Source organism: Solanum lycopersicum, chromosome 5 (genome assembly GCF_036512215.1).
Source record: "Solanum lycopersicum chromosome 5, SLM_r2.1".
NCBI classification, from domain to species: Eukaryota; Viridiplantae; Streptophyta; class Magnoliopsida; order Solanales; family Solanaceae; genus Solanum; species Solanum lycopersicum.
In genome coordinates, this window is record NC_090804.1 from 3,312,618 (window position 1) to 3,338,322 (window position 25,705).

Genomic DNA, 25,705 nt, shown 5'->3' on the forward strand with positions numbered 1-25,705 from the left:
GTTCATGTTATTGTCAAGGACCACTTCTCGATTCTTTGCTTATTCTTGGTGTGTTTAGCCTTAACACTTTTCTTTAGCTACATACGCTTGTCCTTCTTTTTTTTTTTTATAAGAATCGTGATAAAATTAAAATTTAAAATTTATGAATTTAAAATATACGTAGTTTTTTTTTGAGTTATTTTGATTTTAAATTAATATTTTATGTATATTAAATAGATTTCTTAAAATAAATATAAAATTAAAATATACTTCATATATTCTAGTTCTGCCCTAGTTTGTCGAAAGAAAAAATTATCGTTCTATATAAGTATCGAGAATTTATCCATCAAAAATAAGGCAGATGAAAAAAATTAACATACTACTATATTTTCGCATTTTGCTTCTGTTGGTATTCTAAGTTAAATTTCATAATTGTCTTCAAGTTTTATTGATCACTAGGCTACACAGCCAGATGTATAAACACACGTCATATGTGTCGATTGTCGGATTTTTTATTTTATTTTTGTATTTTGAACCTAACTAGAATTTACATGTTATAACTTGTGTTGCTACGTCAATGAATGTGTGTCAAATTCTACAAACGTAATATATTTTGGGAGAATTTGATATGGATACGACATCAATAAAGAAGATTGACGTAAAAAAAAACTAATTATATTCAGTTGATTCCATCACTTGACTTTGTTCACGTTCAATAGCAACTTGTTGGTATCCTTTCAGGTCATATTCTACCATTGAGGCAGTCAGTAGCAACTTGTTTGTGTCCTTTCAAATCAGATTCTAACATAGAGGCCAACGATAGACCCACCCCCACCCCCAAACCAAACACAACTTATAACTTTCATCGTACTATACACTTTTATTTCGACTATTCCTCAGAGGAAGATGACTGATCAATTTCCAATCATGGTCCTTGCGAATCGGATTATCCATATAATATACAAAAAGAAACTCCAGATATTTGAGATTTTCTCGCAACTTGGGTTATAGCACCTTCATTTTTCCTTTTTAAGTACTAAAATCAATTCCATACTAACAAAATGATCTTTAGCTCAAGGAATGAAAGAAATAATGACAAAATTATCAACCAATAAACTAATTATGCAACAAATTACACACACACAAAAAAAAGAACTTGCCACTGATTAAAACAATTTCAGTAATCAAATAGTTCCCTATAGCTAAAATACTTAACAAAAACAAACATAAATATTCACAAGAAAATAACAAACTGTGCCAATTAAAATACTTTGAACAAAAATATAAGCAGTTTCCTATGTCTCACATTCTGCCATACTCCACATCCTCAAATGGATTGGGAGTTGTACCCGTTCGCTGATTCAGTTGTACCTCAGGATGTTCCGTCTCTAATCCTCCATTAGTAGGGTGGACGTGTGGTCTGCTACTACGAACCTCCTCCACAGCCCGGAAATATGCATATGGTCCCCATCCTGAGAACAGCGAGAAAAATGAACATATCGGGTTAATTTCAGAGTTATGTCCACTGTAACAGTAAAGTTGCGGAGAGGAGATTTGGTGCAATGCCTTCTCCTAGATCATTAGCAAATCCATAGGAAATTAGAAGAAAATGCGATTGGAATATATGATCAGATCAGGCTTAGATGATTGGATCTTCTTTGTTTCAAGAAATGAGTTGAGAAAGGGCAGATGTATAGATCCTTTCAACGAAAGGGTGTAATTAACTTGGTATTAGTCTGGATACGGAATATTTTGAAGTACTAAGGATATAACAAAATCGAAAAGATTGGAGAAAGGTTTGTTTAAGCGCGAGGAATTACTACACAAAATGTAATTAAAGCGGGAGGAGATTAGTGAAGAACGTACCTTCAGTATGGTATGGAGCAGGGAAGAACTGCAGGTAACAGAATGTAGCAACGAAAAGGCCTGAAATGTGAAACACATGGAGTTAGTATTCATCAAATGATACGCAGCCCTCGTTTAATGTTAATGTAGAATTTCAAGACGAACCTATCATTCCTCCAGTGAACACGTCTTGCCAATGATGCCAGTAGTCATCCACACGTGAGACCCCAACAAGAGATGCCATTAGGAGAGGAAGAAGAACTATGCATAGTTTTGCCACATGCCCTCGGCGATCAAATGCTTTAATCTTCCCTGCTAAATACAACGATAGAAACCCGAGACCAGCAAATGACCCTGCAAAAGAAGAACTCAAATTTTCTTGATATCTCGGAAATCCTGATTTAATGTACATGGATAGTGGAAACGGAGAAAGTTGAGCTACATACATGAGGTATGCCCGCTTGGGAAGCTCTTATGTCCTTCCTTAATATCACTTGCTTTACCATGGCATTTTACGTCTCCCCACTGATCATACTCCTGAAAAAAGAACCGCAAAATAAATCAATCGTCTTACAATGGAGTTGAGCACCACTCTAAGCAATACACTTTTAAGTGTATTACAGTTATGATCATCGTTCATCACGAAAAGCGCTTTCACTATCAGATAAACACAAGTCAAACAGAAATGCACTAAGAAGCTAACCCTTAATAGGGGAAAAAGGTAAAACTTCTCGAATCAGGCAGATTGGGAGAGTAAGATACATACATCTTTACCATCAGGAAAGCAACGCCAGAAAAAATCTGGTCGGGGACGGCCTACTCCATTCTTGATGGCATCCGTGATTACTGCCGTAATTAGAACGGCAAATAAGAGGCCTGCAATTTTTGAACAAGTTTAATGCAGTTAGTAAAGTTACTTGGCAAACCAAACAGGAAAACATTCCTTGTACAACAGCAATGAAAACAAAGTCAGAGACAAAATTCACTTCTACTCGATATTTCAATCTGTACTACGGGGAAAATAACGCTGAAACGGAAATTACCTAGAATGCTGTGGTGCAGATCATAGATGTCCCTCCTCCGAAGATAAACGAAAATAAAGATGATAATAGGTAATACAACTGCATATAGCTGTTCATAAAAGAAATCTGTTAATAACACTAGAAACCCCGGGACTTGATTACAAAAATTTGAACTTTTTGAAATTTGCAAGCACGGTGTAATCAGCACTCCTCCTGCACCTCTATTCTATCGTAGAATAGAAGCTTCAATGTACTATTAGAGCAATTAATTTTCCGTACATTACATACATTACATTGATACTCGACTGTATATGTTGAAAAAACAAAAGGAATACTCACGGGAACAGACCACACTGGGACCGTATTATCTTTCATGGGATATTTCAGATCAGTCATCATATCCTTTCCAACATACCGGTGAAATGGACCAATGACATAAAGGACTACCTCTATTACTACAAGCAGTAGTAATATAAGCCAGTCATGCATGTGAATTCTTGCAACTGATGATCCATGAGACTTAATAGTATGTCCACATCCAAGCTCAATCTCATTTGTATTACCCTGCTCCATTTGAAACAGTAATATCAATACGTACGGTTGCAAAAACAAATTAGTATACAAATTGATAGTTCATTGATAACACATTCTAACAAGCAAAAGTAATTTGAAGTTAGCAAATCCAGATGAATAAACACTTCGTTTTGAACCACACAACATAATCTTCAGAAATGGGAATACAGCAACAACAAACATCTATGCCTCAAAAACAAGCAAGTTGGGTTGGCTACAAATCCTCACTGTTCATATCAGTCCATTTACGCTAATCTTGGTCCAGTTTTGCGTAGGAGAAGAATTAAGAGTAAACATAACGTTTTTTTAATATATTTTCAACTGGCAAATCAACAGAAATGGGAATCAGTAACAAAAATTTGTTGATTAAATGTAATGTTCAAATGTTTTCAGGAGAAAACAAGACCTCTTTAACCACAACATGCTGAAATATCCCGCAGAAAGAAATAGTTGTAGATATACCAATAAAATAAACAGTATCATCACTAAAAGATCTTTCAATATCACTACAGATTTCGTTCATTATCTTACTGGAGCACTAAATTGCACTGATTGAATCTACATCAAGAACCCCACAGTTCAACCCCCCTAATTCTTCTCATCCCATACAAAATTTGGATTTTTCATCATTAACATTATTGCTGCTAAATAAGACAGTCAAAACAATTAAGTACCATACGCCAACGAGTAAAGGACAATTGCAACAACACATGCAGTGTAATCCCACGAGTGGGGTATGGGGAAGGAAGAGTCAACATGGACCTTACCCCTACCTTGGGAGGTAAACCGATCGTTTCCGCCAGACCCTCGACTAAACGATTAATTGCAAGAGAATGAAAATAGGAACAGCATTGATAAGCAGAACCAGAAATCAAACTAAAAAAATATGGATATCATGAAAACATGGGAAAAGAACACAGCAAAAATGCCAACAAACCTGAAACACAGTTCTAATCTTGTCTTTCCAACCCATTTAAGCACTGTTGATACTTCAGTCCAATCTCTTGGGATCTAAAATCCAAAAAACCACCAAAATTAACAAAAAAAGACAAGATTTTTAAATGAGTTCTCACAAGTTTATGCCTTAAAGCTTCAATCTTTCAGTCACAGAAGAAAATTTAGGGAAAAAAATACAGTGTGAAGTACTAAGCCTTTAAAAGAGAAGAAACCCAAAAAAAACTAACCGAGATTAAGAAAGGAAACATGATTTATCAGCAAAGAATCCTTCTACATTATATCAAGACTGACTACTACTATCATTAAGAACCATTTTTGACTTTTTGAAAGAAATTAATGGTAGTAAATTAAACATTAAGCACTGAAAGGTACCCTTTTGGCAGATATTTGCTAAGAAAACAAAAGAATAATTCAAATGGGTCCCCACAAGATAAAACTTCAAACTTTAACAATGGAAGAACACAAGGCAAGAAAAGAAGAAAATTGAGAGATAATACAGTATGAAATAAAAGACTTTAAGATAAAAATAACAACATACCCCGTGAAATCCTACAGGTGGGGTTGGGGGAAAGTAGAATATACACCAACCTTATTCCTATCTCGTGGAAGTAGAGAGGTTGTTTTCCGAAAGACTGTCGGCTCAGGTAACACATATCAAAGTAAAAACCCAAGACCCCACCATTTCTACAAGGGAAAAAAATCCTTCTAGATATATGACACCAAAACTGACTATCAGCCTCATCATAAGAACAATAATGAAATTTTTAAAAGAAATTAATGGTGTTAAATCAAACATTGAACAGTACCCTCTTTAGCAAATATTTTCTAAAGAAGCAAAATAATAATCAATTGGGTCCCCCCACAAGTTAAAGTTTCAATCTTTTAGCAATGGCAGTACATAAGGCAAGAAAGAATCACCGCACAATGTGGTGCAGTAGATAAGACTGCTCTTTTCGGCCCGATATATGGAAAGAACCCAAAAATGAGCCCTAAGCAATGCGAATTTGAATTAGTTAAACTCAAACCTAGGTACCGAACATCGAATGGAAAATTTTTAACAAAGAGGCAAGAAAGAATAAAATGGAGAATCCAAACTCACAGACCTTATCAGCAAAGAATCCTTCTAGAAATGACAAATACTATCATCATAACTCATAAGAACAATTTAGACTAATTATAAAGATTCAATTTTTTCATCAAGTTTCTGATTAAAGACTCAATTTTTCAACAAGAAAATAGAGAAAAAAGTACATCACACATCAAAAGAAACAGAAACAACAAAAACCCACCAAAACTAAGACAGAATACAAACCCTTACAGATATGATTTTCAAGACTGACAAATATACATCACAATAAGAATAAATTTGACTTTTTAAAAGGAAATTAATGGTGTCAAATCAAAGATTAAGCACTGAAAGGTACCTTTTTATAGCAGATATTTACTGGGGAAACAAAAGAATAGTTCAAATGGGTCCCTAAAAGAAGATAAAAGCTTCAATCTTTAGCAATGGCAGACCATAACTACACAAGACAAAGATGAAAAAAAAATAAAGTATGAAAAGAATTTTGAATAATTGATTTTTCTTCTTTAGGAGACAGTTTTTAAGACTTACAAAAAATAAAAATAAAAAAATTTCAACAAATATATGAAATATGGTGCCGAGTTACATGGAAAGTTCACAATCTTTTATTTTTGAAAATTGAATTTGTAAAAATATGGATAGAAGATTCCAAAGATCAAAGACTTTCTTTTTTTTTGATTTTTCGTTAAGAGTTTGATATTGATAATAAAATTTAATTAAATATAAATAAAATATTAATTAATTATTCTATCACAATTTATATCGATTATAAATGAAAGCAGTTGATTTTGTCAAATATGTTAAATTATTTGGTCAGATAATGAAGACTTGGTTGGTTATTTATGAGTTTCGAGGCTATAACTGTCGACGTGTAGGACCTACCCAAGTTGAATTGATATTTTTTGTTAAAAAAATAATTTAATTTGATATAAAAAAATTTTAAAATAAAAATAATTTAATGTGATAATCCTAAATTAACTTGTGCCTAAAGTATTAAAATAATTTTTTATTTTTGTAATCTTAAATATAGTAAAAAAAAATGAAAACTTGTTGTCAAAAAAATAAAAATAATCATTCTTATGACAAAAATAAAAATAATCATTCTTTTAGAAACAGGAGGGATATTATCTTTTATGAATTTATTGAGTAAATATTGTTTCATCTTATCTTAAATTATGTCGTGTTTTTCTTTTGCACTCTTCGAAAAATTAATGAAGAGAAGTTTAAGAGTCTTTTACCTTTATCTGTATTGTAAAATGTATTTTTTTATTAAATTCTACCTTTAATTATGTGACATATCGTTTCATTATTAGAATTCAATATTTTTTAATTAAAAAAATTCAGACAATCAATCGATTAAATTAGTATTGAAACAATGGGACTTTCCTTTAAATATAAATTTTGTGTCTAACATGTCATTGATTTTAACTTTTATAAAATCCAAAATAAATCATGTATATAATTGAATTTAAATAAGTCCAATTGCTTTAGTCAACAAAAATCTTATGGCCTTTTCTGTTTAATTTCTTTGACTAATCTACAAAAAAAAAAAAAAGATTAGGTAGAGAAATTTGAAACTTATTGGTTTTGTTGCTCGAGGTCATCACGTAGTTGATATTTAATTTTATATTTCAGTAAAAAATAATTATTTCCTTAATATATTTAATTACTTGTCTTTAAGTTACTGAAAATAATACTCATATATTATACAAAGTTTGTATTTAAATATCTACCAAAAGAATGCCAAAAAGTTGAAAGATTTTGTGTCAAATATTTGGACTTTCAAATAATATTTACAAATATTTTTCTCTATAATAGAACAAACTTATATATATATATATATCACATTATGGGTTATATGAATTGCAATTGTTTTCAATAAAAATAAATTTCAAAATATTTTATTATCGTATAGCATTATTATCATTTCGAGGGGTGGGGGCTCAACTCTATTAATTAAGCCATTGGATTAGGTCAAACAGAACACATGCTAAAAGTTTGGCACAATGTTGGTGGGATATTATTAATTAATTAATTTTTGCAGTAATTTTCTAAAAAGATATATATATTTAATATATTAATGCCAACAAAATTAAAATCGCGTTACGTTTATAAAATTTTATTGGAGAATCAAATACAGGTAGGTTATTTTATTTTATTGAATATAAAATATATAGACACTTTTAAATAGTTGAGCCATGTTTGCTGGAAATTAAAAAAAAAAACAAAAAAACTCTTTGTTATATATGAATGAAGTTTATATCTTTAGTATCATGACGTGTTTATAAAATGATATCAGAATTTTATCTTAATTTTATTTTTTAATTAAATTTCATTTGAATTTCACTCGTTTAAATTTTTTATTTTGCTACGAATTATGACATGACCGTAGTTGAAAATTTTAAGCATTTTGAATCAAATTTTTTTAATTTAATATTGAAAATGATTATGGGAAATAAATGAATAAATAAACAAAAAGCTTTGAAAGAAGCTTAATTCTTTAATTTTCTTCCTTGTTGTAATTTTTCAACTTCAATATTTGACAAGAAAAATATATGGAAGAATATAAATTAATGAAATTGGTTGACCAATAATAATCTAGCTTTCTCAGTAGTTTCACATAATATTTTACAAATAAAATAAAATTAAAAAAAATTGTATCTCTATTATATGTTTGTTTTTCTAAAAAGTTTCACTTATTAATTTATTTTTCTTGTGATAGTCATTTGGAATTAATATTTTACTGAATCGATTAATTTAAATTCGTATTGTAAAAAGGTAATTAAAGACAAAAATACTTTTGATTAAATTTTTTTTATTTCTAATGCTCGAACCTAATACATTTGATTAAACGTAAGGATCAGTTATAATTTACGAGTCCACCAAATATAAAAAAATTCAATAACTACATATAGACATTTAACTATAATCATATTTATTATTACAATATTAACCTAAAACTGTTATAAAAATTTATAAACTTTAAAATCTAAATCCGTGTTTAGAAAAATCTTATATACATCCCACCGTCATGATTAGTAACATAATCATAAACAATTTATTTTAGAATTTAATTTTTTTCTCCTTATTGTGACATTATTTATTTATTTTTAATTACAAATGACAAAAAGATGGAACATTAATATTGATAGAGCGGAGCTAAAAGTTTTGATACGCGCTTAATCAAATCAAATAACTTAACTTTTGCTCAAATGGTATATTTATCTTACATTCATTAAACATGTATAATTATTAAATTTAGAATCAATTTTTTACCGCATAAAATTATTATTAAAAATTTAAAATTTATAAAATTGAAATTACCCTATCCATCTCTTATTATTAAATTTATAATAAATTATCTATCTGTCTCCAATAAGTAAAACAGCTCAGATGCCACCAACTTTCTTATCCAATAATTTCTCAACTTTAAATACAATTTTCTCATGTTAATTGATAGATTTTCAAGTGGTTAATTATATAAATATCAAATAATATTTATTTATAGCTATACTAAATATAAGAATAAATTGAATAATTTTTAAGAAGTCAAATAGTTTCTTAATTTGTGATTGTGATTTTTATTTTTGATATTTAAAACTGATTAACAAGTATTTGCAATCACTATCTAATCGAATTCTATGAGGGGCCAAGGAGGAGTCAGTATATTGTTAGGGGTTCATACGATTTCATTTTGAGCGAAAATATTATTATTTTTACATGTTTAAATTCATTTTTTTTTATGTATATATAATGGCATTGAACTTCTTTCGATTAATTCATTTATTTACTTTTTCAAATTTTAATTCACTAATTGAAAATCCTGCTTCCATCACTATTTAAACTCAGAGGCAGAGCCAAGTGTCGTCTAGAAGGTTCATTCGAATTCCCTCGATAAAAAATTATATTATATATATAAGATATATTTTTTGAATTTATGTAGATATATATATTTTGAACCCCTCGATAACAAGTGAAAGAGATAGCCTAACAGTACAATTCAAGAGCCCGTAACTAAAATTGTATATTACTACTTTCTTAAAAAAAAAATTCTTGACTTATATATATACTTTTTTTATCCTTCAAACTCCCTGAACAAAAATTTTAGGTTTACTACTGTTCGAATCCCTCACTAAAATATTACTCCATTTATTTCATATTAATTGAATTTTTGGAATAATATACACTTATTAAGAAAAACATTCAAAAACATAATTTAGATCATATTTTCCCCTATTGTTATTTTGTGAAATTATAAATGTAACTTGGAAAAACAACTATAAAAAAAACAATTTGAACATCGTACTTGAATGTTATAACATTTGATTATTTTGAACAATGAAATTTTTTTCAAAAATTCAATTAATATAAAATAGAGAGAGTACAATACCTATATACATATATCAATATGGGTTGTGGTGAGACTGCTTCACCCTTAATCAAAGGTTTCATAATTGAGTCTTAGGTATGGAAAAATTTTTATTGAAAGCGCCATCCAAAATTGACATATTGCGCGATCTAAATTTATTCGAGATTTTAATATGGGGTCCGAACGTCTTACTGAAAATCGAAAAATAATAAAGTAATGTATATTATTTGGACAAGTGGTTCATGGAATTTAAAATTCCACTCAACATTTGACTACTGTTCTGCCATTGCTAAAGTTTGAAACTTCAAAAGGGTACTTAATTTTCATTGCTTAATGTTTAATTTAACACAATTAATTAATTAACTAATTTCTTGAGAAGTCAAATTTGTTCTTCTTATGATTCTATATTAGTCCTTCTTGAGATCATATCATATCATATATTTGCTAAATAAATATTGTTTCTTTTACTATTTTTGGTGTTTTTTTTTTTTGGATTTTAGGTTCTCAAGATTCTCTGTAATTGAAATATTAGCTCTGCTTAAATGAGCTGGAAAAATAAGATTAGAGCTGTATTTCAGGTTTGTTAGCCTTTTTTTGCTTTGTTTGATTTTTAGTTTTTGATTTCTTGTTTTGTTTATGAAATTGTTGTTTCTCTTGCACAACAACATACTCCGCGGGATTTGGGGAGGGTGGTGTGTATGCAACGTGTTACTCGTAATACTGTATTAGGTAGAGATGCTGTTTTTGATAGACACCTATCGAAATAGTAAGAAAAGGAAATACAGTAGTGAAGAAGTCATGTAGAAAATAATAGAGAAACGAACAATAGGAACAACAAATAATACGTTCATCTAATAATCCGCGGATTTTAGGATGAAAAAATCCTTTTCTTTGTAGGAAGAATTTGGGGCATTGAACTATGGTGTTAATGATCTTGATTCAATCGGTATAATTTAGTGCTCGAGGAAGATAATTCGAAAATATATGGATGAACTTTGTAGAAGGGAGAGGAGACTTAACGTAACTGGTAAAGTTGTTGTTATGTAACCAAGAGGTTACTCGTTCGAGCTGTGGAAATAGCCTCTTGCAGAAATGCAGGGTAAGACTTCCTACAGTAGACTCTAACCGGACTAAGATAAGCTTAAATCGACTGATATTGACAGTGAAAATTCATATAGCCGACCCTAACTTGCTTGTTTTTGAGGCATAGATGTTTGTTGCTGCTGTATTCCCAATATGCCTGATGATTAACACTTCGTGTAGTTCAACACGAAGTGCTTGTTCGTTCTGGTTTTGCAAACTTTGCTAAGAGTACTTTTGGTTGTTAGAATGTTTTCGTCGAATGAAGTATCAATTCGAATACTGATTTTGTTTTGCAACAACACGTATTTATATGTCTGTCTCGAATGAAGCAGGGTAATACACATGAGATTGAGCGCGGATGTGGACATACTATTAAGTCTCATGGTTTATCCGTTGCAAGAATTCACATCCACGACTGGCTTATATTGCTACTGCTTGTTGTTATAGCTATAGTTCTTAATGTCATCGGTCCATTTCATCGGTTTGTTGGGAAGGATATGATGACTGATCTGAAATATCCGATGAAAGATAATACAGTTCCAGCGTGGTCTATTCCTGTGAGTATTGTAACGTAAACATTGAAGTAGGCAGAGTGCTGATTACACTTGCAAATTTCAATTTTTTGTAATCAAATCGCGGAGTTTGTAGTGTTTTTCTTTTGTAACTGATTTCTCTAATGAACAGCTATATGCAGTGTTATTGCCTATTATAATCTTCGTTTTCATCTATCTTCGGAGGAAGGACGTTTATGATCTGCACCACAGCATTTTAGGTAATTTTCATTCTAGAGTTTGTAAGGGTTGAAACATCGAGTAGATGTGACTTTACTAATTACGCCTAGGCTTGTCCGAAAATTGCAGGTATTTTATTTGCCATACTAATTACAGCTGTAGTTACTGAAGCCATCAAGAATGGAGTAGGACGTCCTCGACCAGACTTTTTCTGGCGTTGCTTTCCTGATGGTAAAGATGTATGTATCCGTTACGTTTATCTGATATGATAGTGAAAGCCATGAAGAATGCATATTGCTTAACTTGGTGCTCGATTATGTAGTAATTTTCGATTGATTTATTTCGTTGTTTAGGAGTATGATCGGTGGGGAAACGTGAAATGTCATGGTAAAGAAAGTGATATTAAGGAAGGACATAAGAGTTTCCCAAGCGGACATACAAGTGGTCTGAATTCTCGTATAATCTTTCTTTCTTTAGTGGGACGACAAAAGAGTCTGATATAACGAAATATGGCTTCTTATTTGCAGCATCATTTGCTGGTCTCGGGTTTCTATCATTGTATTTGGCTGGGAAGATTAAAGCATTTGATCGACGAGGGCATATAGCTAAACTATGCATAGTTTTTCTTCCTCTTCTAATGGCATCTCTTGTCGGGGTCTCACGTGTGGATGACTACTGGCATCATTGGCAAGACGTATTTGCTGGAGGACTGATAGGTTCGTCTTGATCAAATTCAACATTTTGAAGTACACGATGGCTACGTTTCATTTCATAAATACTAAACTCCATGTCGTTTCACATTTCAGGTCTTTTCGTTGCAGCGTTCTGTTATCTGCAGTTCTTCCCAGCTCCATACCATACTGAAGGTACTTCGAATTATTTTGTCGTATCCAGACTAATACCATGTTAAGTTAAAGTCGTCAACCAACAAAACCACTCGTTACAAATAAGATCTTGTTAGTATTGACTAGTATCTAGCTTATGTTTGACATATATTCCATTTTGATAGCGTTGAAAAAAGCACTATCTCGTTGAAAGGTTCTATAGTACTGCATCTCCTCTTTCTCAACGCATTTCCCTTAAACAATGAAAAGCTCCGATCATCTTAACATGATCCTTTTGTCGACTGATGCTCTTATTACACTCGTAGTCAATTAGTATACCTTATGCTTATCATATTACTAAGCTTTTGTCTTGAACTACACATATAGTATCACTAGCATTCCCAAAGCACAATCGCGTTTCTCTTCTAATTTCCAACTATTTCCCCCCTTTTCATTGCTAATCTCCTTTACGTGATTTTACTGTTACAGTGGACAAAATTCTGAAATCAACGCGATATGTTCATTTTTTTCATTGTTCTCAGGATGGGGACCATATGCATATTTCCGGGCAGTGGAGGAGGTTCGTGTTAGCAGACAACACGCCACCCCTACCAACGGAGGAGTAGAGGTAGAACATTCCGAGGTACAACTGAATCAGCAATCTGGTACAACTACCATTGCTTTTGAGGATGTGGAGAATGGCAGAATATGAGACATGTATAAACACTGTATACTTATGCTTATATCTATAGCAAAGTTCTATTAGGTATTTGGAAATATGTAAAATGAACAAGCAAAGAAATTAAAATTTAGTAAGAATCGATCGAATCGAGTTATGATCTGCTTTTTAGCTCAAATAAACTTTTATGATTGACCGTCTCGTTTATTTACTTGACGTGTTTTTTATTAGATCAAATTCAATTTAACCCGTCCATTACGCCAAAAACATGTTAGTTGAGATCAAAATTAGGTAATGTTGGTTATTAGTATCCTTAGTGGGCCTGATCTATATGGGCCTCATACCAACCTCCAACATGAAATGTCTATATTAAATAAAAAAATGTGTATTGACAACTTTTTCAAAATAAAAAAATAAAAAATTATCGATCAATTTACGCTTAAAATGTATGAATTTCTTAATATTATCGACTCATTTAAATTAATTTTTTTATAGGTCTCGCTTAATGCTTTGTTTGGATCATTGTTACACATTGTTTTATAATGTACTGTATTGTATTGTACTCTATTATATTGTACTGTATGGTAGGTACAATTTTTTATTAGATTGTATTGTTTGTTCCTGTTTAATAACATTTTTATTGTTTGGTTTGATTGTAATTTATAGATATACTACAATATCCTTAGTTATTCTAGGGTAGGAGGTTTGACTATAATTAAATAATACAGGTTAAAGGGTAAAAAAGTATTATGAAATATAATGCGAGGATATAATTAGAATTTTTTCTGGTAACAATGGAAACGTACCAAATCGATTGTTTCATAAAATAGAAATTTTCATTATTACGTAACGATGTAACAATACAACACCATAATAATCAAAACAATTATTATAAATATGATAACGATACAATACAATAATTACCAGAGAACCAAACAGAGTGTAAGGAGTTGTTGGATATTTAGTTAAACAAATTTTTGGAGACACTAAAAATACAAGAAATTATAATTTTAATAGGAAGTTTATTCTTTTACTTTCTCTTCAGATTATAATACATTTTTTTAAATTTTAATTCTAAAATTGATTAGGATTCATATAGTTGATTTCACTTAGGTCAATATTAATCTAATATTGACTAACATAATTTTTAAATTGATTAGTCAAAGATGCTTTTTTTTTTAATTTTAAAAGAGAAAGTATTTATAACAAAAAACACTTTTCAAAATAATTATAAAAAATAATATAATTCAGATTCTTGTAATTTAAAACTTTCAACACTCTTCAAAGAGTTGTTTCATTGTCAAAGTTAACTTTAAATTTTTAAATTAAAAGTGAAGAAATTTTATTTATTTCTTTACGATTCTATAAGTAAATTAATTTTTTACACCATTAAATATTTTTATAACTTATTTAAACTTTTTATATTGGTATACTCCCTAGTCTAAACAAGCAAGTTGCAAGTTGTGTTTGTGCTAATTTAGAGACTAGAAAGTAGGACCCACATGGTAAGGGCCAAAGAGAAAAATATATATATATATGTGGGTCCCTCCAAAAACATACATTCATGTTTTTACTAGATTTTAGCATAATTTCGATTAATAGTTAATCGCTTGAAATATATCAATTTTCTTTAATTATATATATTAATCTCAAATATCTTATAAAATTTAAAATTAGTCCAACTTAGGCGAAAGCATATGACTAATGGAGATGACTTGTTTATTGTGGTTAAATTAGCTAACTAGCATATATTTGAGATTAGCTTTAAAATATTTCTAAAATTTGAACCGAAAGAATTTAATAAAAGAATTCGGTAACAGTTTAAAAGATTGTCCTATTCGGAAATTTTCAAATCTATGCTTATTTTTAAGTAATCGAAACATTTCATCGATTACTACGCCCTTCCTCGCTTCATAGTGCTTAGATATCATCGTAAGTCTTTTTCTCGTTTGAATTTTACCAGGGTTCAGATACTTAATTGATATAAACAATAATTCAAGTATCTTAATAAAACTAATTTCAAATTTAATTGGATTATTATTAGTTATATATGTATTCAGTCTCCTAAAATAATACAAAATATTTTTTTTGAAAAAATTGTTTAGCAAAACAGCTGTGAGGACTATAAAGCAAAAAACAGCTCTGGCAAAACTATCTTCTTTTTTTCTCTCTCTCCCTTTTATTCAAGTCTCTTTCCTATATGGACCCTCCACCGTTTTCCGGCGGACCAATCACGGCGGCGACGGCAGCTGTGCCACCGTCGGGAACCATCAATTATGCAGACTCGGCAGATTCTTCACCGGGATCCCGCCACACTGATTCCTGGGACGAGCAGCAGCAGCCGTCAAACACCGCCGCCACTACCACCGGCGGGAAACTGCGGTTAATGTGCAGCTATGGAGGACACATATTCCCTCGTCCTCACGACAAAACTCTTTGCTACGTCGGCGGTGACACCCGCATTTTCGTCGCCGATCGTAACAGCTCTTTGGCTGAGTTGTCTGCTCGGCTCTCTAAAACCCTTCTCGGAGGGAAACCCTTTTGCTTGAAGTATCAGCTTCAGAACGAGGACCTTGATTCACTTATCTCCGTTACCTCCGATGAGGATCTGGAAAACATGATCGATGAATACGATCGCATGAGTTCGTCTTCTAAAATTACTCGGCTTCGTTTGTTTCTGTTTCCGAGTAAAATTGATTCATGGAATCCTTCAATTGGTATGATTAGAGATAGTTCAGTGAGATCTGAAGATTGGTTTGTGAATATTTTAAATGGGGCAAATTCTACTGCTTCAACAAAGGTATTTTCTGAATCTTCTTCAGTGAATTGCCTTCTGGGTTTAGACGATGATTTAGGAAATGCGAATATTAAGGAAGTAGAAGCTCAATTAGAGGTAAAAAATGGTGGGAATAGTGTGAAAGGTACTATACATGATGTTCAATCGGTGCCGGATTCACCGATGGTTGAGACGACGTCGTCTTTTGGGTCGGGATCGTCTATGCCGTCGCTGGCGAATTTGCCGCCGATTAGGGTTCATGTTGAAGAGAGTCAAAAGGGAGGTGGAATTGAGGAGCAGTTTGCACAGATGACTGTTGGGGTTAAGCAGAAGAATGAGGAAGGGGGATTTTTGGGTTTAGCTTCACCGCCGGCGCCGGCTGTTGTAGTGACGGCGACTGTTGTTTCTGGTGTGCCGGTGGTTGAACAGATGATGCAACAACAGCAGCAACAGGTACAGCAGCCTCAGCAGTTGATGTCAAAGCCTGTTATTCCATCTGATTTGCCTTCCCCTGATTCAGTTTCAAGGTAAAATTCTCTAAAAAAATCTGATCTTTTTGCAAGAATCAAATTGTATCTGTTTGTTGAAACATATTAATTGTCTGAGACTGAGAAATGGTGCATTTACAAGATAACCAGTGTAGTCCTACAAAGCGAGGTCGGGAATGGTAGAGAGTATATGCAAACCTTAGGAGCCTTAGTGGTAGATAGTAGTAGTATTGTTCCTGCAGTTTCTTGTCTTCAGAGCTTAGAGTTGAAGGTTAGTATGAAGCAGGGCGTTGTCTTGTTGTCTGCTCATATTAGTAGTAGCAGTATGACTCTTCTAGTGTCTTTTCCTCGGAGCTTAGAGTAGATGAATAGTGGGAAGCAGGGCGTTGTCTATTTATATTGGTAGTAGTAGTCGTAGTTGCGCGGACTCTTCACTTTTGATGCCCACCTGTCTCGGATTCTTCAAAAATACACTACTTTTGGTGAATCCTTCACGTACCGTTGACATTTTGAAGAGTCCGAGCAACATAGGTAGTAGTATTGTACCTGTAGTTTCTTATCCTCTGATTTTTGTTACTATCTGTTGTCCCTTGTCCCTCGATTATCCGTGTTCTGTTGTAGTTTGTGTTTAGTTGCTATTAGATATTTTTGTTATTATTTGTTTTTGCCTGTACTTCTGTTATGTCTTTTTCCCTGACTGGTGTGGACTGTTTTTAAGATCTTGATTTAATTTGGTGCAGTGAGGGTAGTGGTAGGCAAAGACATTACTTTTATCAAGATCCAGGGGTTCATTTCCAGTCGGGGAGCGGTAGGATTACAGGTAATTCAGCTGATCTGAATATGAGTGATTCGATGGGAAGGGTTCAGGTGAAACAGCAAGTCCAGGATGGTGGTGGTGGATATGCATTGCCAGTACAATATGAGCAGCATCCACAAATGCTCCAACCCCAACAATATGTTCATGCTGGGCAGTATATTCAACATACACCTTCGGGGCATGTCCCTATGACGTCCTACTATCCTATGTACCCTTCACAGCACCAAACACATATGCAACACCCGAATCTTGAGCACCAGTATCCCGTTTATTTTATTCCTGCTAGACCAGGCCAAGGTTACAGTTTGCCATTGCAACAAACAAATTATACCGAGCCTGCTCAAACAGTCCCTCCTACTCGTCCCCAAACACCTCCTACTATGGCCAATCCGGCATCAGCTTATAATCCGGCTAGAAATCCTCCGTCATCTAATCCTGAAATGGTTGCTGGTACATACAGAACTTCAGCTTCAGCGGCTCCACAATTAGTTCAGATCACTCCAGGCCAGCATCAGCCACAATACGTGAACTACTCTCAGATTCATCATCCTTCTCAGTCAATTCCTCCTACTTCAGCCACCACCGCCAATTATGCTTATGATTTCGCTGATCCACATGCTAAGATGTACTATAGTCAGCCTCTTGCTCCCCAATTGTCTGCGCAATATCAAACCATGACATCCGCCCCTGCAGTAAGTTTCGCAGAAACTTCCTCTCAGCTCTCCGCGGAGAACTCAAAGCAGCAAAATTAGAACTTTGCAGGCATGAAACTGTGAGTTGATCGTAAAGAAGCAATTTTGAAACATTGGTTCAGTTTGTCTTGAATATTCTGTTGAAATGTTTGAATTCTTATTGTTATTGGTTTGTCGAATGTGTAAGTTATAGGTAATAAGAAAGTCGGGGTCTTTCTTTTCTTTTCTTCTGTAAGTAATGCTGTTTATTACCCATGAAAGCATAATGGTACAAGATCTTGCTGTATAATTCCAAACTGATATGTTACATCCTCAGTTCTATGTATGGTTTTCGGAACAAATATGAAGTCGTGATTTGAGGGATTTCCAGAGTATCACTGTGTTGCCCTGCATATATTTGTTAATTTCACTCCTCTGGATCTTGTTGTTTCTTTGTTCAATAGAGAGGACGATACAACTCGTTCTACAATATACAGTCAAGTTTCTCTATAATGATATTGTTTGTCTGGGTAATGTTTAGCTACTATAGTGAAATGTTCTTATATTGAGAACATTTATATTGAGAACATATATTTTAACGGCTCCAAAAAGAACTTGGCCGTTACAGTGAAATGTTGTTATAGATATATCTGGCTGTATTATTTCGAGATTTGTGATTTCTGCAGCTTCATTCCCAGTCTATTGTTGTTTACAAAGTTGGTATTTGAATCCAGGGGCTGTTAAAAGTTTGTATAACTGTATTCATTATTATGGCTTTGTTAATATTTTGTACAACCAAATTAGCATAATTACAGGTTCTAAGGTGTAATAACCGCGGTGTCATGGCCAAGTCAGTTTGCGTGCATCTTGACTAACCTTTTGTGGTACTTTGCTATCTCTGAGAGCATAGGTACCAAAGATCGCTATTCCCCAACCTAACGCTTAGTCAGATGAGAAGAAAAGACTTAGTATTTTCTTTGCCTCTATTGAGATTTTGTATTCGAGATTTTCTGGTTCTTAATTCACTTCATTGATCACAAAATCACATGTGTTTAATATTTCTAGTTGTAATATCAACAAATAATGTTGCACATCACATATCCGAGCTTTAGAAGGACGAGTTTATCATTCATCGAGTTTCAAACTAAATAATGTTGCATATCACATATCCGAGCTTTAAAAGGACGAGTTTATCATTCATCGAGTTTCAAACTAAATAATGTTGCACATCACATATCCGAGCTTTAGAAGGACGATCTTATCATTCATCGAGTTTCGAATTGTGCACCATAACTATTATAGTTCCTCATATGCTACCAAACAACCTACTCCAAATGAATCACATAAAAGTAATATTTGTTCACTGATTATCATGTCATTTTTCATTAGTTTTTTTTTAATCTTTCATTAACTTTTGTTAATGAAGATTATATTTATATACTTTAAAAGGTACGAGGTTTATGACAAAATTGTCTGTTTAATACCAATCAGTTTATGCAATATTTGGATTGTCATTCCCAATGTTTATGTCAAAAGCTGTCAAATTTTTATTTTATTTTAATTTCATTTGCTGACTCCTTGCCATGTCATAGCCAGCACATGTTTATGTCTCATTTTGAAACTGCAATTATAACAATTTTTGACCTTCTTGGGAATCTTTATTTATAGTCTTTTTAACCTTCGATGTTTATAACAAATCAATATATATTTATTACGTGTAAATATACACGTCTTTTTCATCATTTATGTAGTGTATTATATGATATGCAATCGAAGAGAGCGATTATTCTTTTTGAAAATTGCGATTTAAAATAAATTAGAGTATATTTTTATATGATCATAAATTATTTTATCAAAGATCAAATGAATAATTTTGAAATTAAATTATTATAAAATATAAAAATATATCGTTATTTTTTAGATTAACTAAAAGAAAATGAGTTACATAAACTTGAAGAGAGAGGGTATATGTTAACATCTCACTAAATTAGTTACCTATAGTAAGTTAGTGGTTTTGGTGTAAAAACATGTGATGTGGATATGTGTTTATTTTAAACTTAGAGTCGAAATTAAAATTTGTTTTTAAATTTACGTAATGATCTTAACAGAAGCGGAGCTAAGGTTAGAAGTTTAAGGGTTTTAAAACAATTTTGTTTGAAAGTTCACATGTTATTATATATGTTTATTTAAGTTTTTAATACAAATATAAAATCTACAAAAAAAAATTATAGTGTTCGTTCGATTGAACCTACGAATCCTCACCTATCTCCGCCCTCTAAATCTTTTAAGTTAACGATACAATAACAACTTAGTTTATAGTCAACTCTTTTATACATGTATGCACTTCCAGCACATCCACCTCTCAATCATAATTATAAATTATTTTTTTCGTTTCATTTTATGCGATTCTATTTACTTTATATTTGAAAATTTGTTAATACGCATTAATATACGTTTTATTTTATTAAAAAAAAATTACTTTTCAAGTCAAATAAGTTTTACAAATGGGAAGTACATGAAAATAACAAACTAAGGCATAATGAATTAGGATTATGACGTGATAGAATATCAGAAACTTATTCTCATATTCAAACTTTGAGTATTAGAAAAATTCTTGTACGAAGCGATATTTTATTTAATAGACCTATCTAATAATACGAATTTAAATCAATCGAAATTAAAAAATAATAATTTGAGCATGAGATAGTTAGGTGAAGTTCCAATTTTTGAGTTTGTTGAGCAGTCAGCTTGATCTTTTAGCTTCAACCAAAGGACATATTGCTAATTAATTAAGAACATTTAATCCTCAACCCATTGTTATTAATCAAAGGAATTAAAGTTACTAATATATGTCACAACTTTATTAATCCATGCTTCAAAGTTTTTTCTTTCCTTTTAAAAAATGTGTTTTATAATTAACTTAATTAATTGTGTTTTCATCTTAATCTATATGTCATTCTTTAAGATTTTTAAAGTAGTCCTGACATCATCATCATATAAATATATAATATATACTTTTAAGGTCCATTTTTTTTAAGAAATGTTTTTTGATTGCGATACTTTAATTTTTCATCTGATATATTTACGGTTACAAAATTAAATATTATTATTACATGTCATATTTTTAGTTTATAATTATTATTTAAAAAATAATTTTATTGTCTTAAAATTTCGTGTTAAATTAAAATTTTAAAAACAAATTAAAATAAAAAAATATTAATTTCACATTTTGAATTCGATTCGAAAATAAAAATAAAAGAAAGGGGATCTTAGATGGTGATAAAGGACAAGTAGGGTCCAAAAGAAAGTTCAATGTTCAAAGAATTGCTGCAAAGTGAGAATTGAGAATAGTATTATAAAATTTAAATATCATTAATCAAAAATTTTAAATTTGAATTTATAAAAATATCAAAATATTAATAGAAAATGCTTTCCTTATACATTTTTTTAATCTACTTTCCTTGTACTTAGGCTAGTTAATTTCGAGATATTAGGAGTAGTAAAAAAATTTTCAATATGAATCTGAATAGGGGGTGTGAATTGGTTGGTTTGGTTCGATTTTATATGTTATTGGTTTAATTTATCGGTTTTTGATTTGTAAATATGTTAAATCGATAACCAAATCAATAACATATTTCTTATCAGTTTTTGGTTAGTTGCTTTATGATACTTAATGGTTCAATTTTCGATTTAACCAATAAGAAAATACTCATATATATTAATATACACGATAAATTTTTTTCATATAAACCGTATATTTTTCAACATTTGACGTGAAAGTAATAATCATAAAAGTAACAATCATTTTTCTTGCAAGTATAGATACTAGACACATTCAAAGAAAAAAGTGTAAAGAATATGTTGTACTTATCGGGTTACCGATTTAACCATTAACAAAAATCATAAAATCAGAAATTGAACTGATAACCTAATATCAATGAATCAATAGTGTTTCTTTGGTTCGATTTATTAATTACATTAATTTTTGCATATCTTTAAATCTAAATTAATCAAGCCAATAAATTTAAAGATCGTATTAAAAAAAATATTCAAATATATACAAATTCCTAACAGGACAAAATGGACAAAACTTCGGTGTTCTTTTCATATATTTATAATCAAAGTTTTGCTGCCAATTTGAAATTCTCTTCTCTTTCTCTTAATTTATCGTTATCATAATTCATTAAGGGTTATTTGATTTGAAAAAAATAATTAATTTAAATATAATATTTTATATAAAATAATATAATATTTGATCGTAGAGGAAAGAAATAATTGATGTATCACTAACGCAATGATCGGACGTTAGAGGTATTTTACAAAAATTGTAAATTATATTTCGCGACCTAATCAACGATATTAAACTGGATTTTCTTAATTTCTTCGCATGTTATTTCTTTATATTATGAATTTATTTTATTAAAATCTTTGTAAACCAACGGCGACAACCCCCTCCCCCACCCTTCTAAAAAAATAAAAATAATTTTTTCACGCAACGATCTTTATTTGAGATGAGGGGCTAAAAAAACCCTTTTTGGAGAAAACAAATATTTTTATGTGATATTTTATAAATGGTCCAACAAGTCATGTCTATGTATTAAATGTTCATAACTGTGGCCACTGCAAATCAGCATATGGTAAATCTGACTAAGTAGCCCATAGAGTTCTCGTTTTATTTAATTAATATTTGTATTAAAATTTGATTGTATGGATAACGTATTATCGTAAATTTTATTTTTAAGGAGATGTTTTTTGTAGAATTTTTTCATTCTATAAGAATCTCAAATTTGAAATATTTTATTAGAATAAAAAGATTACAATCATTACATCGTAATGCATGATATCGCTCCATATATATGTACATTTAAAAAAAAAAGAATTTCATTCGATATTTATAATACAGTTGATTAAATTTGAATTTGTGCATTGCAACATTTTTGACAGCTCGACTAAGTTTGAATTTGTGTGTTGCAATATTTCTGAAGTCGATGACGCTCCCAACATATTTTTCTACAATTTTATGAGGTTCGAATTGATATCTCTGGTTGACCGTGAAAATCTAGATCACAATCATCTTACTATATATAGCTCATGTTGTCATCAACACATAGTGTTTCTATTTGTTTTTTTAATCGGGTGTTTGCATTGGAGTTCAACAGTATCAAAATTCATGCATTGTAAAACCCATTTCTAGAGAAAATGACGCTCATCACATGATTTTTTTATTTTTCGAGACTCAAACCCGAATTCTCTGTTAAGAATGAAAATCAAGATCACAATCAGCCCACTATAATTAATATATCATCCCAAAGAGTTCACTATAAAAAGAACTGTTAATTACATGGGATTTTCCTAGGAATTAGTATGAAAATGCGCAAGAATCTTATTTTTTTGCAAATTTTAATACTATTTCCTAGAAAAATCCTCATTGTAATTAATAATTTTCTTGTAGTGGCTATTTGTGTATTTCTCATTCAATATTTGCGTTAGAGTTTGATTAAATCCAAATTCATGCGTCACAAACTCACAATGTCAGTTTCTAGAGATAGTAACACTTCCAACATGATTTTTAAAAAAATATATTTTCAAATACTCAAAGTTAAAACCTCTTATTAAAAAGGAAAGAATCTCAATCAATCCATCACAAATTGTGTCGATATCAACCCATTGAGACTATAACAAAAACAATTTTTAGCAGCATTAATATTAACATTAATAAAGATACACATATTGAGTCAACATCAATTGTCCATTATAACATTTCTACATTTTTTTAAAATTCCCGAAAAAATAAAAAAAAGATTAACAAATAATCTACGATAAAATTTTTTAAAATATGAGATTGTAATTTTAAAAGTAAGATCTACTATCTTCTATAACACGTAAGTTTAACTTTATAATGATACAAAAAATATTTACACTGACAATATATATTATTTGAACGATCTTACCTAAAATCTTTCAAATTCATTTCTAAAAGTAAAACATAAAATATCAATTAAAAGATTCTCGAAACATTTGATATATTAATTCAATTGCACACCAACTTTAATTAATCTCTATTATAAAGATTTTCTTTTTTACCATAAAGTAAGTACAAGGTTTTTCTAACTTTTGTGCTTGGTATAAGTAGTATTCGATTGAGATAAAATTCAGAATTTGAAATCTATAATTTTTTATATTAATTTTAAGCTAATGTATAGTAATAGTTACATAATTCATGATTAAATTATCATAAAAATAAAATGTGATTTAAAATTTTAACTTTGATTCCATAATTTTAAAATTCTGAATTCGAATCTGATTTAATGTTTATGCTAACCCTAATCAACAAGTGTCCTTGTTGCTGACTCCTTGCCATTGCACAGCCAGCACCATTTTTTTGGTATTTTGCATCAACAATTTATTTTGAATTGCAATTATGATAAATATGACTTTCTTGGTATCTTCATTGCTTTAAAAAAATGTCACTCGATATTATTTTAAAGTTTAATTAATTTAAATTTATATTGAAAAAATTCACTTTAAAAGATTAAATATTCTTTATTAAAGAATTGATACATACTTATAATCACTTTAGGTATAGTTCATCTAAACATTCATCTATAACAAGAACAATAGATGCAGACATTCTGGAATCAGAAACTGGAAAAAAATACTTATAATCACTTTATTAAGATCTTTGATAATTTTTGTATATGTATTTAGAAATATCGTAATTATATGATAATATATATTCATTCTTAACTTGAAAATGAGTTCAGATTCTAAACATAATTATCTTTAGTAACTTAAAACTTTCTCGACTCGAATCTTAATCCAATATTTTATAGATATCAAATATCAAATAAAAAACCAAAAAAAAAAGGTATTGTACAACCATGTGATTTGGACTTCCAACCTACACCCTCCCTGACCCCACCATAAAAAAATATTTATATTATTATATTATTTTTATTTGTTATTTCGATAATTTAGTTATTTGATTATTAAATTTTTATTTTATTCGTAATGGTTCTATTTTTTATCTTATAATTTTCCTTCTCAATTTCTCCTTTTCCTACTCTATTTTATTTAACTTTAAAAAAATCGTGTTATATATATCGAATAAGTATGTTACTTTCAAAAATTATAAAATTTATATTTTAAAAAGACTTACTTAGAAATATCTTAGAATAATTTGATGGTGCATGTAAAAAATAATTTACCTTAGAATTTGGTTCGGGAAAAAAACTTATCGCACGTAATGTATGAATTAGACTTATATTTAAGCAGAGACGGATATATAAAGGGCGAGTTTGTTATTCACGAGGCTAAATTTTTAGAGAACGTTACAACATTTGACCACTTATCAAAAAAGAATTACTACCCCTAGACGATACAACAATTTAGAAATTTTAATACGTTTTTGTTTTTCCGAAATGGAGCATTACTCGCCTCACTTGTGGGATTATAACGGGTATGTTGTTGATGGGCCGTTACTCTTTACATTCAGTAGAAATTACCATTCTTATTTTTAAAAGCCCAAATAGGCCCAAAACTGAAAGGTGTAAGTAAGCCCAATTGTTTAGTGGACCATTAGCTTTTGATTGGATGATTTACATATATAACCACTTTTAGGACTACTATTTAGAATATTAACCAATTCTTGAAAAAAAAACGCCCTCTATAACGGTATTATGTGGTGCGAATATAAATTAATCAGGACTAATAAATGAGTATCGTACACCAGGTGAAAACAAATGTTACGTTGAGTGACGAGATTATGAAGTAGCGCTTATAACATATATATATATATATATAAGGT

General features: G+C 30.7%; 3 protein-coding genes across 14 annotated transcripts; 2 read left to right on the forward strand and 1 right to left on the reverse strand.

The window, feature by feature from the left end:
* Positions 1-1,060: 1,060 nt before the first annotated feature.
* LOC101268277 (lipid phosphate phosphatase 2-like) lies at positions 1,061-6,112 on the reverse strand. Of its 10 annotated transcripts, none has more exons than XM_069297772.1 (10): positions 6,047-6,112; positions 5,801-5,853; positions 4,357-4,430; positions 3,186-3,410; positions 2,868-2,955; positions 2,591-2,700; positions 2,271-2,361; positions 1,990-2,178; positions 1,846-1,905; positions 1,061-1,451 (listed from the first exon to the last, which is right to left on the reverse strand). In XM_069297772.1, the coding sequence occupies exons 3-10, from the start codon at positions 4,390-4,392 to the stop codon at positions 1,282-1,284; spliced, it is 969 nt and encodes a 322-aa protein (XP_069153873.1). In that variant the 5' UTR covers positions 4,393-4,430; positions 5,801-5,853; positions 6,047-6,112; the 3' UTR covers positions 1,061-1,281. The 10 variants fall into 10 exon arrangements, with proteins under 10 accessions (XP_069153873.1, XP_069153872.1, XP_010320736.1 ...); XM_069297771.1 differs by having other exon boundaries at positions 5,992-6,112; XM_010322434.4 differs by lacking the exons at positions 5,801-5,853; positions 6,047-6,112 and adding an exon at positions 5,695-5,777.
* A 3,894-nt stretch (positions 6,113-10,006) lies between these two features.
* LOC101268570 (putative lipid phosphate phosphatase 3, chloroplastic) lies at positions 10,007-13,328 on the forward strand. 3 transcript variants are annotated; one of them, XM_010322435.4, is made up of 9 exons: positions 10,007-10,141; positions 10,330-10,407; positions 11,242-11,469; positions 11,597-11,684; positions 11,773-11,882; positions 11,997-12,087; positions 12,171-12,359; positions 12,450-12,509; positions 13,010-13,328. In XM_010322435.4, the coding sequence occupies exons 2-9, from the start codon at positions 10,372-10,374 to the stop codon at positions 13,177-13,179; spliced, it is 972 nt and encodes a 323-aa protein (XP_010320737.1). In that variant the 5' UTR covers positions 10,007-10,141; positions 10,330-10,371; the 3' UTR covers positions 13,180-13,328. The 3 variants fall into 3 exon arrangements, with proteins under 3 accessions (XP_010320737.1, XP_004238890.1, XP_069153877.1); XM_004238842.5 differs by having other exon boundaries at positions 11,245-11,469; XM_069297776.1 differs by lacking the exon at positions 10,007-10,141 and having other exon boundaries at positions 10,158-10,407.
* A 1,578-nt stretch (positions 13,329-14,906) lies between these two features.
* On the forward strand, positions 14,907-18,260 carry LOC101268863 (protein PAL OF QUIRKY). Its single transcript, XM_004238843.3, has 2 exons — positions 14,907-16,449; positions 17,151-18,260. Exons 1-2 carry the CDS (start codon positions 15,347-15,349, stop codon positions 17,977-17,979), a joined length of 1,932 nt encoding a protein of 643 aa, XP_004238891.1. The 5' UTR covers positions 14,907-15,346; the 3' UTR covers positions 17,980-18,260.
* The last annotated feature ends 7,445 nt before the right edge of the window (positions 18,261-25,705 follow it).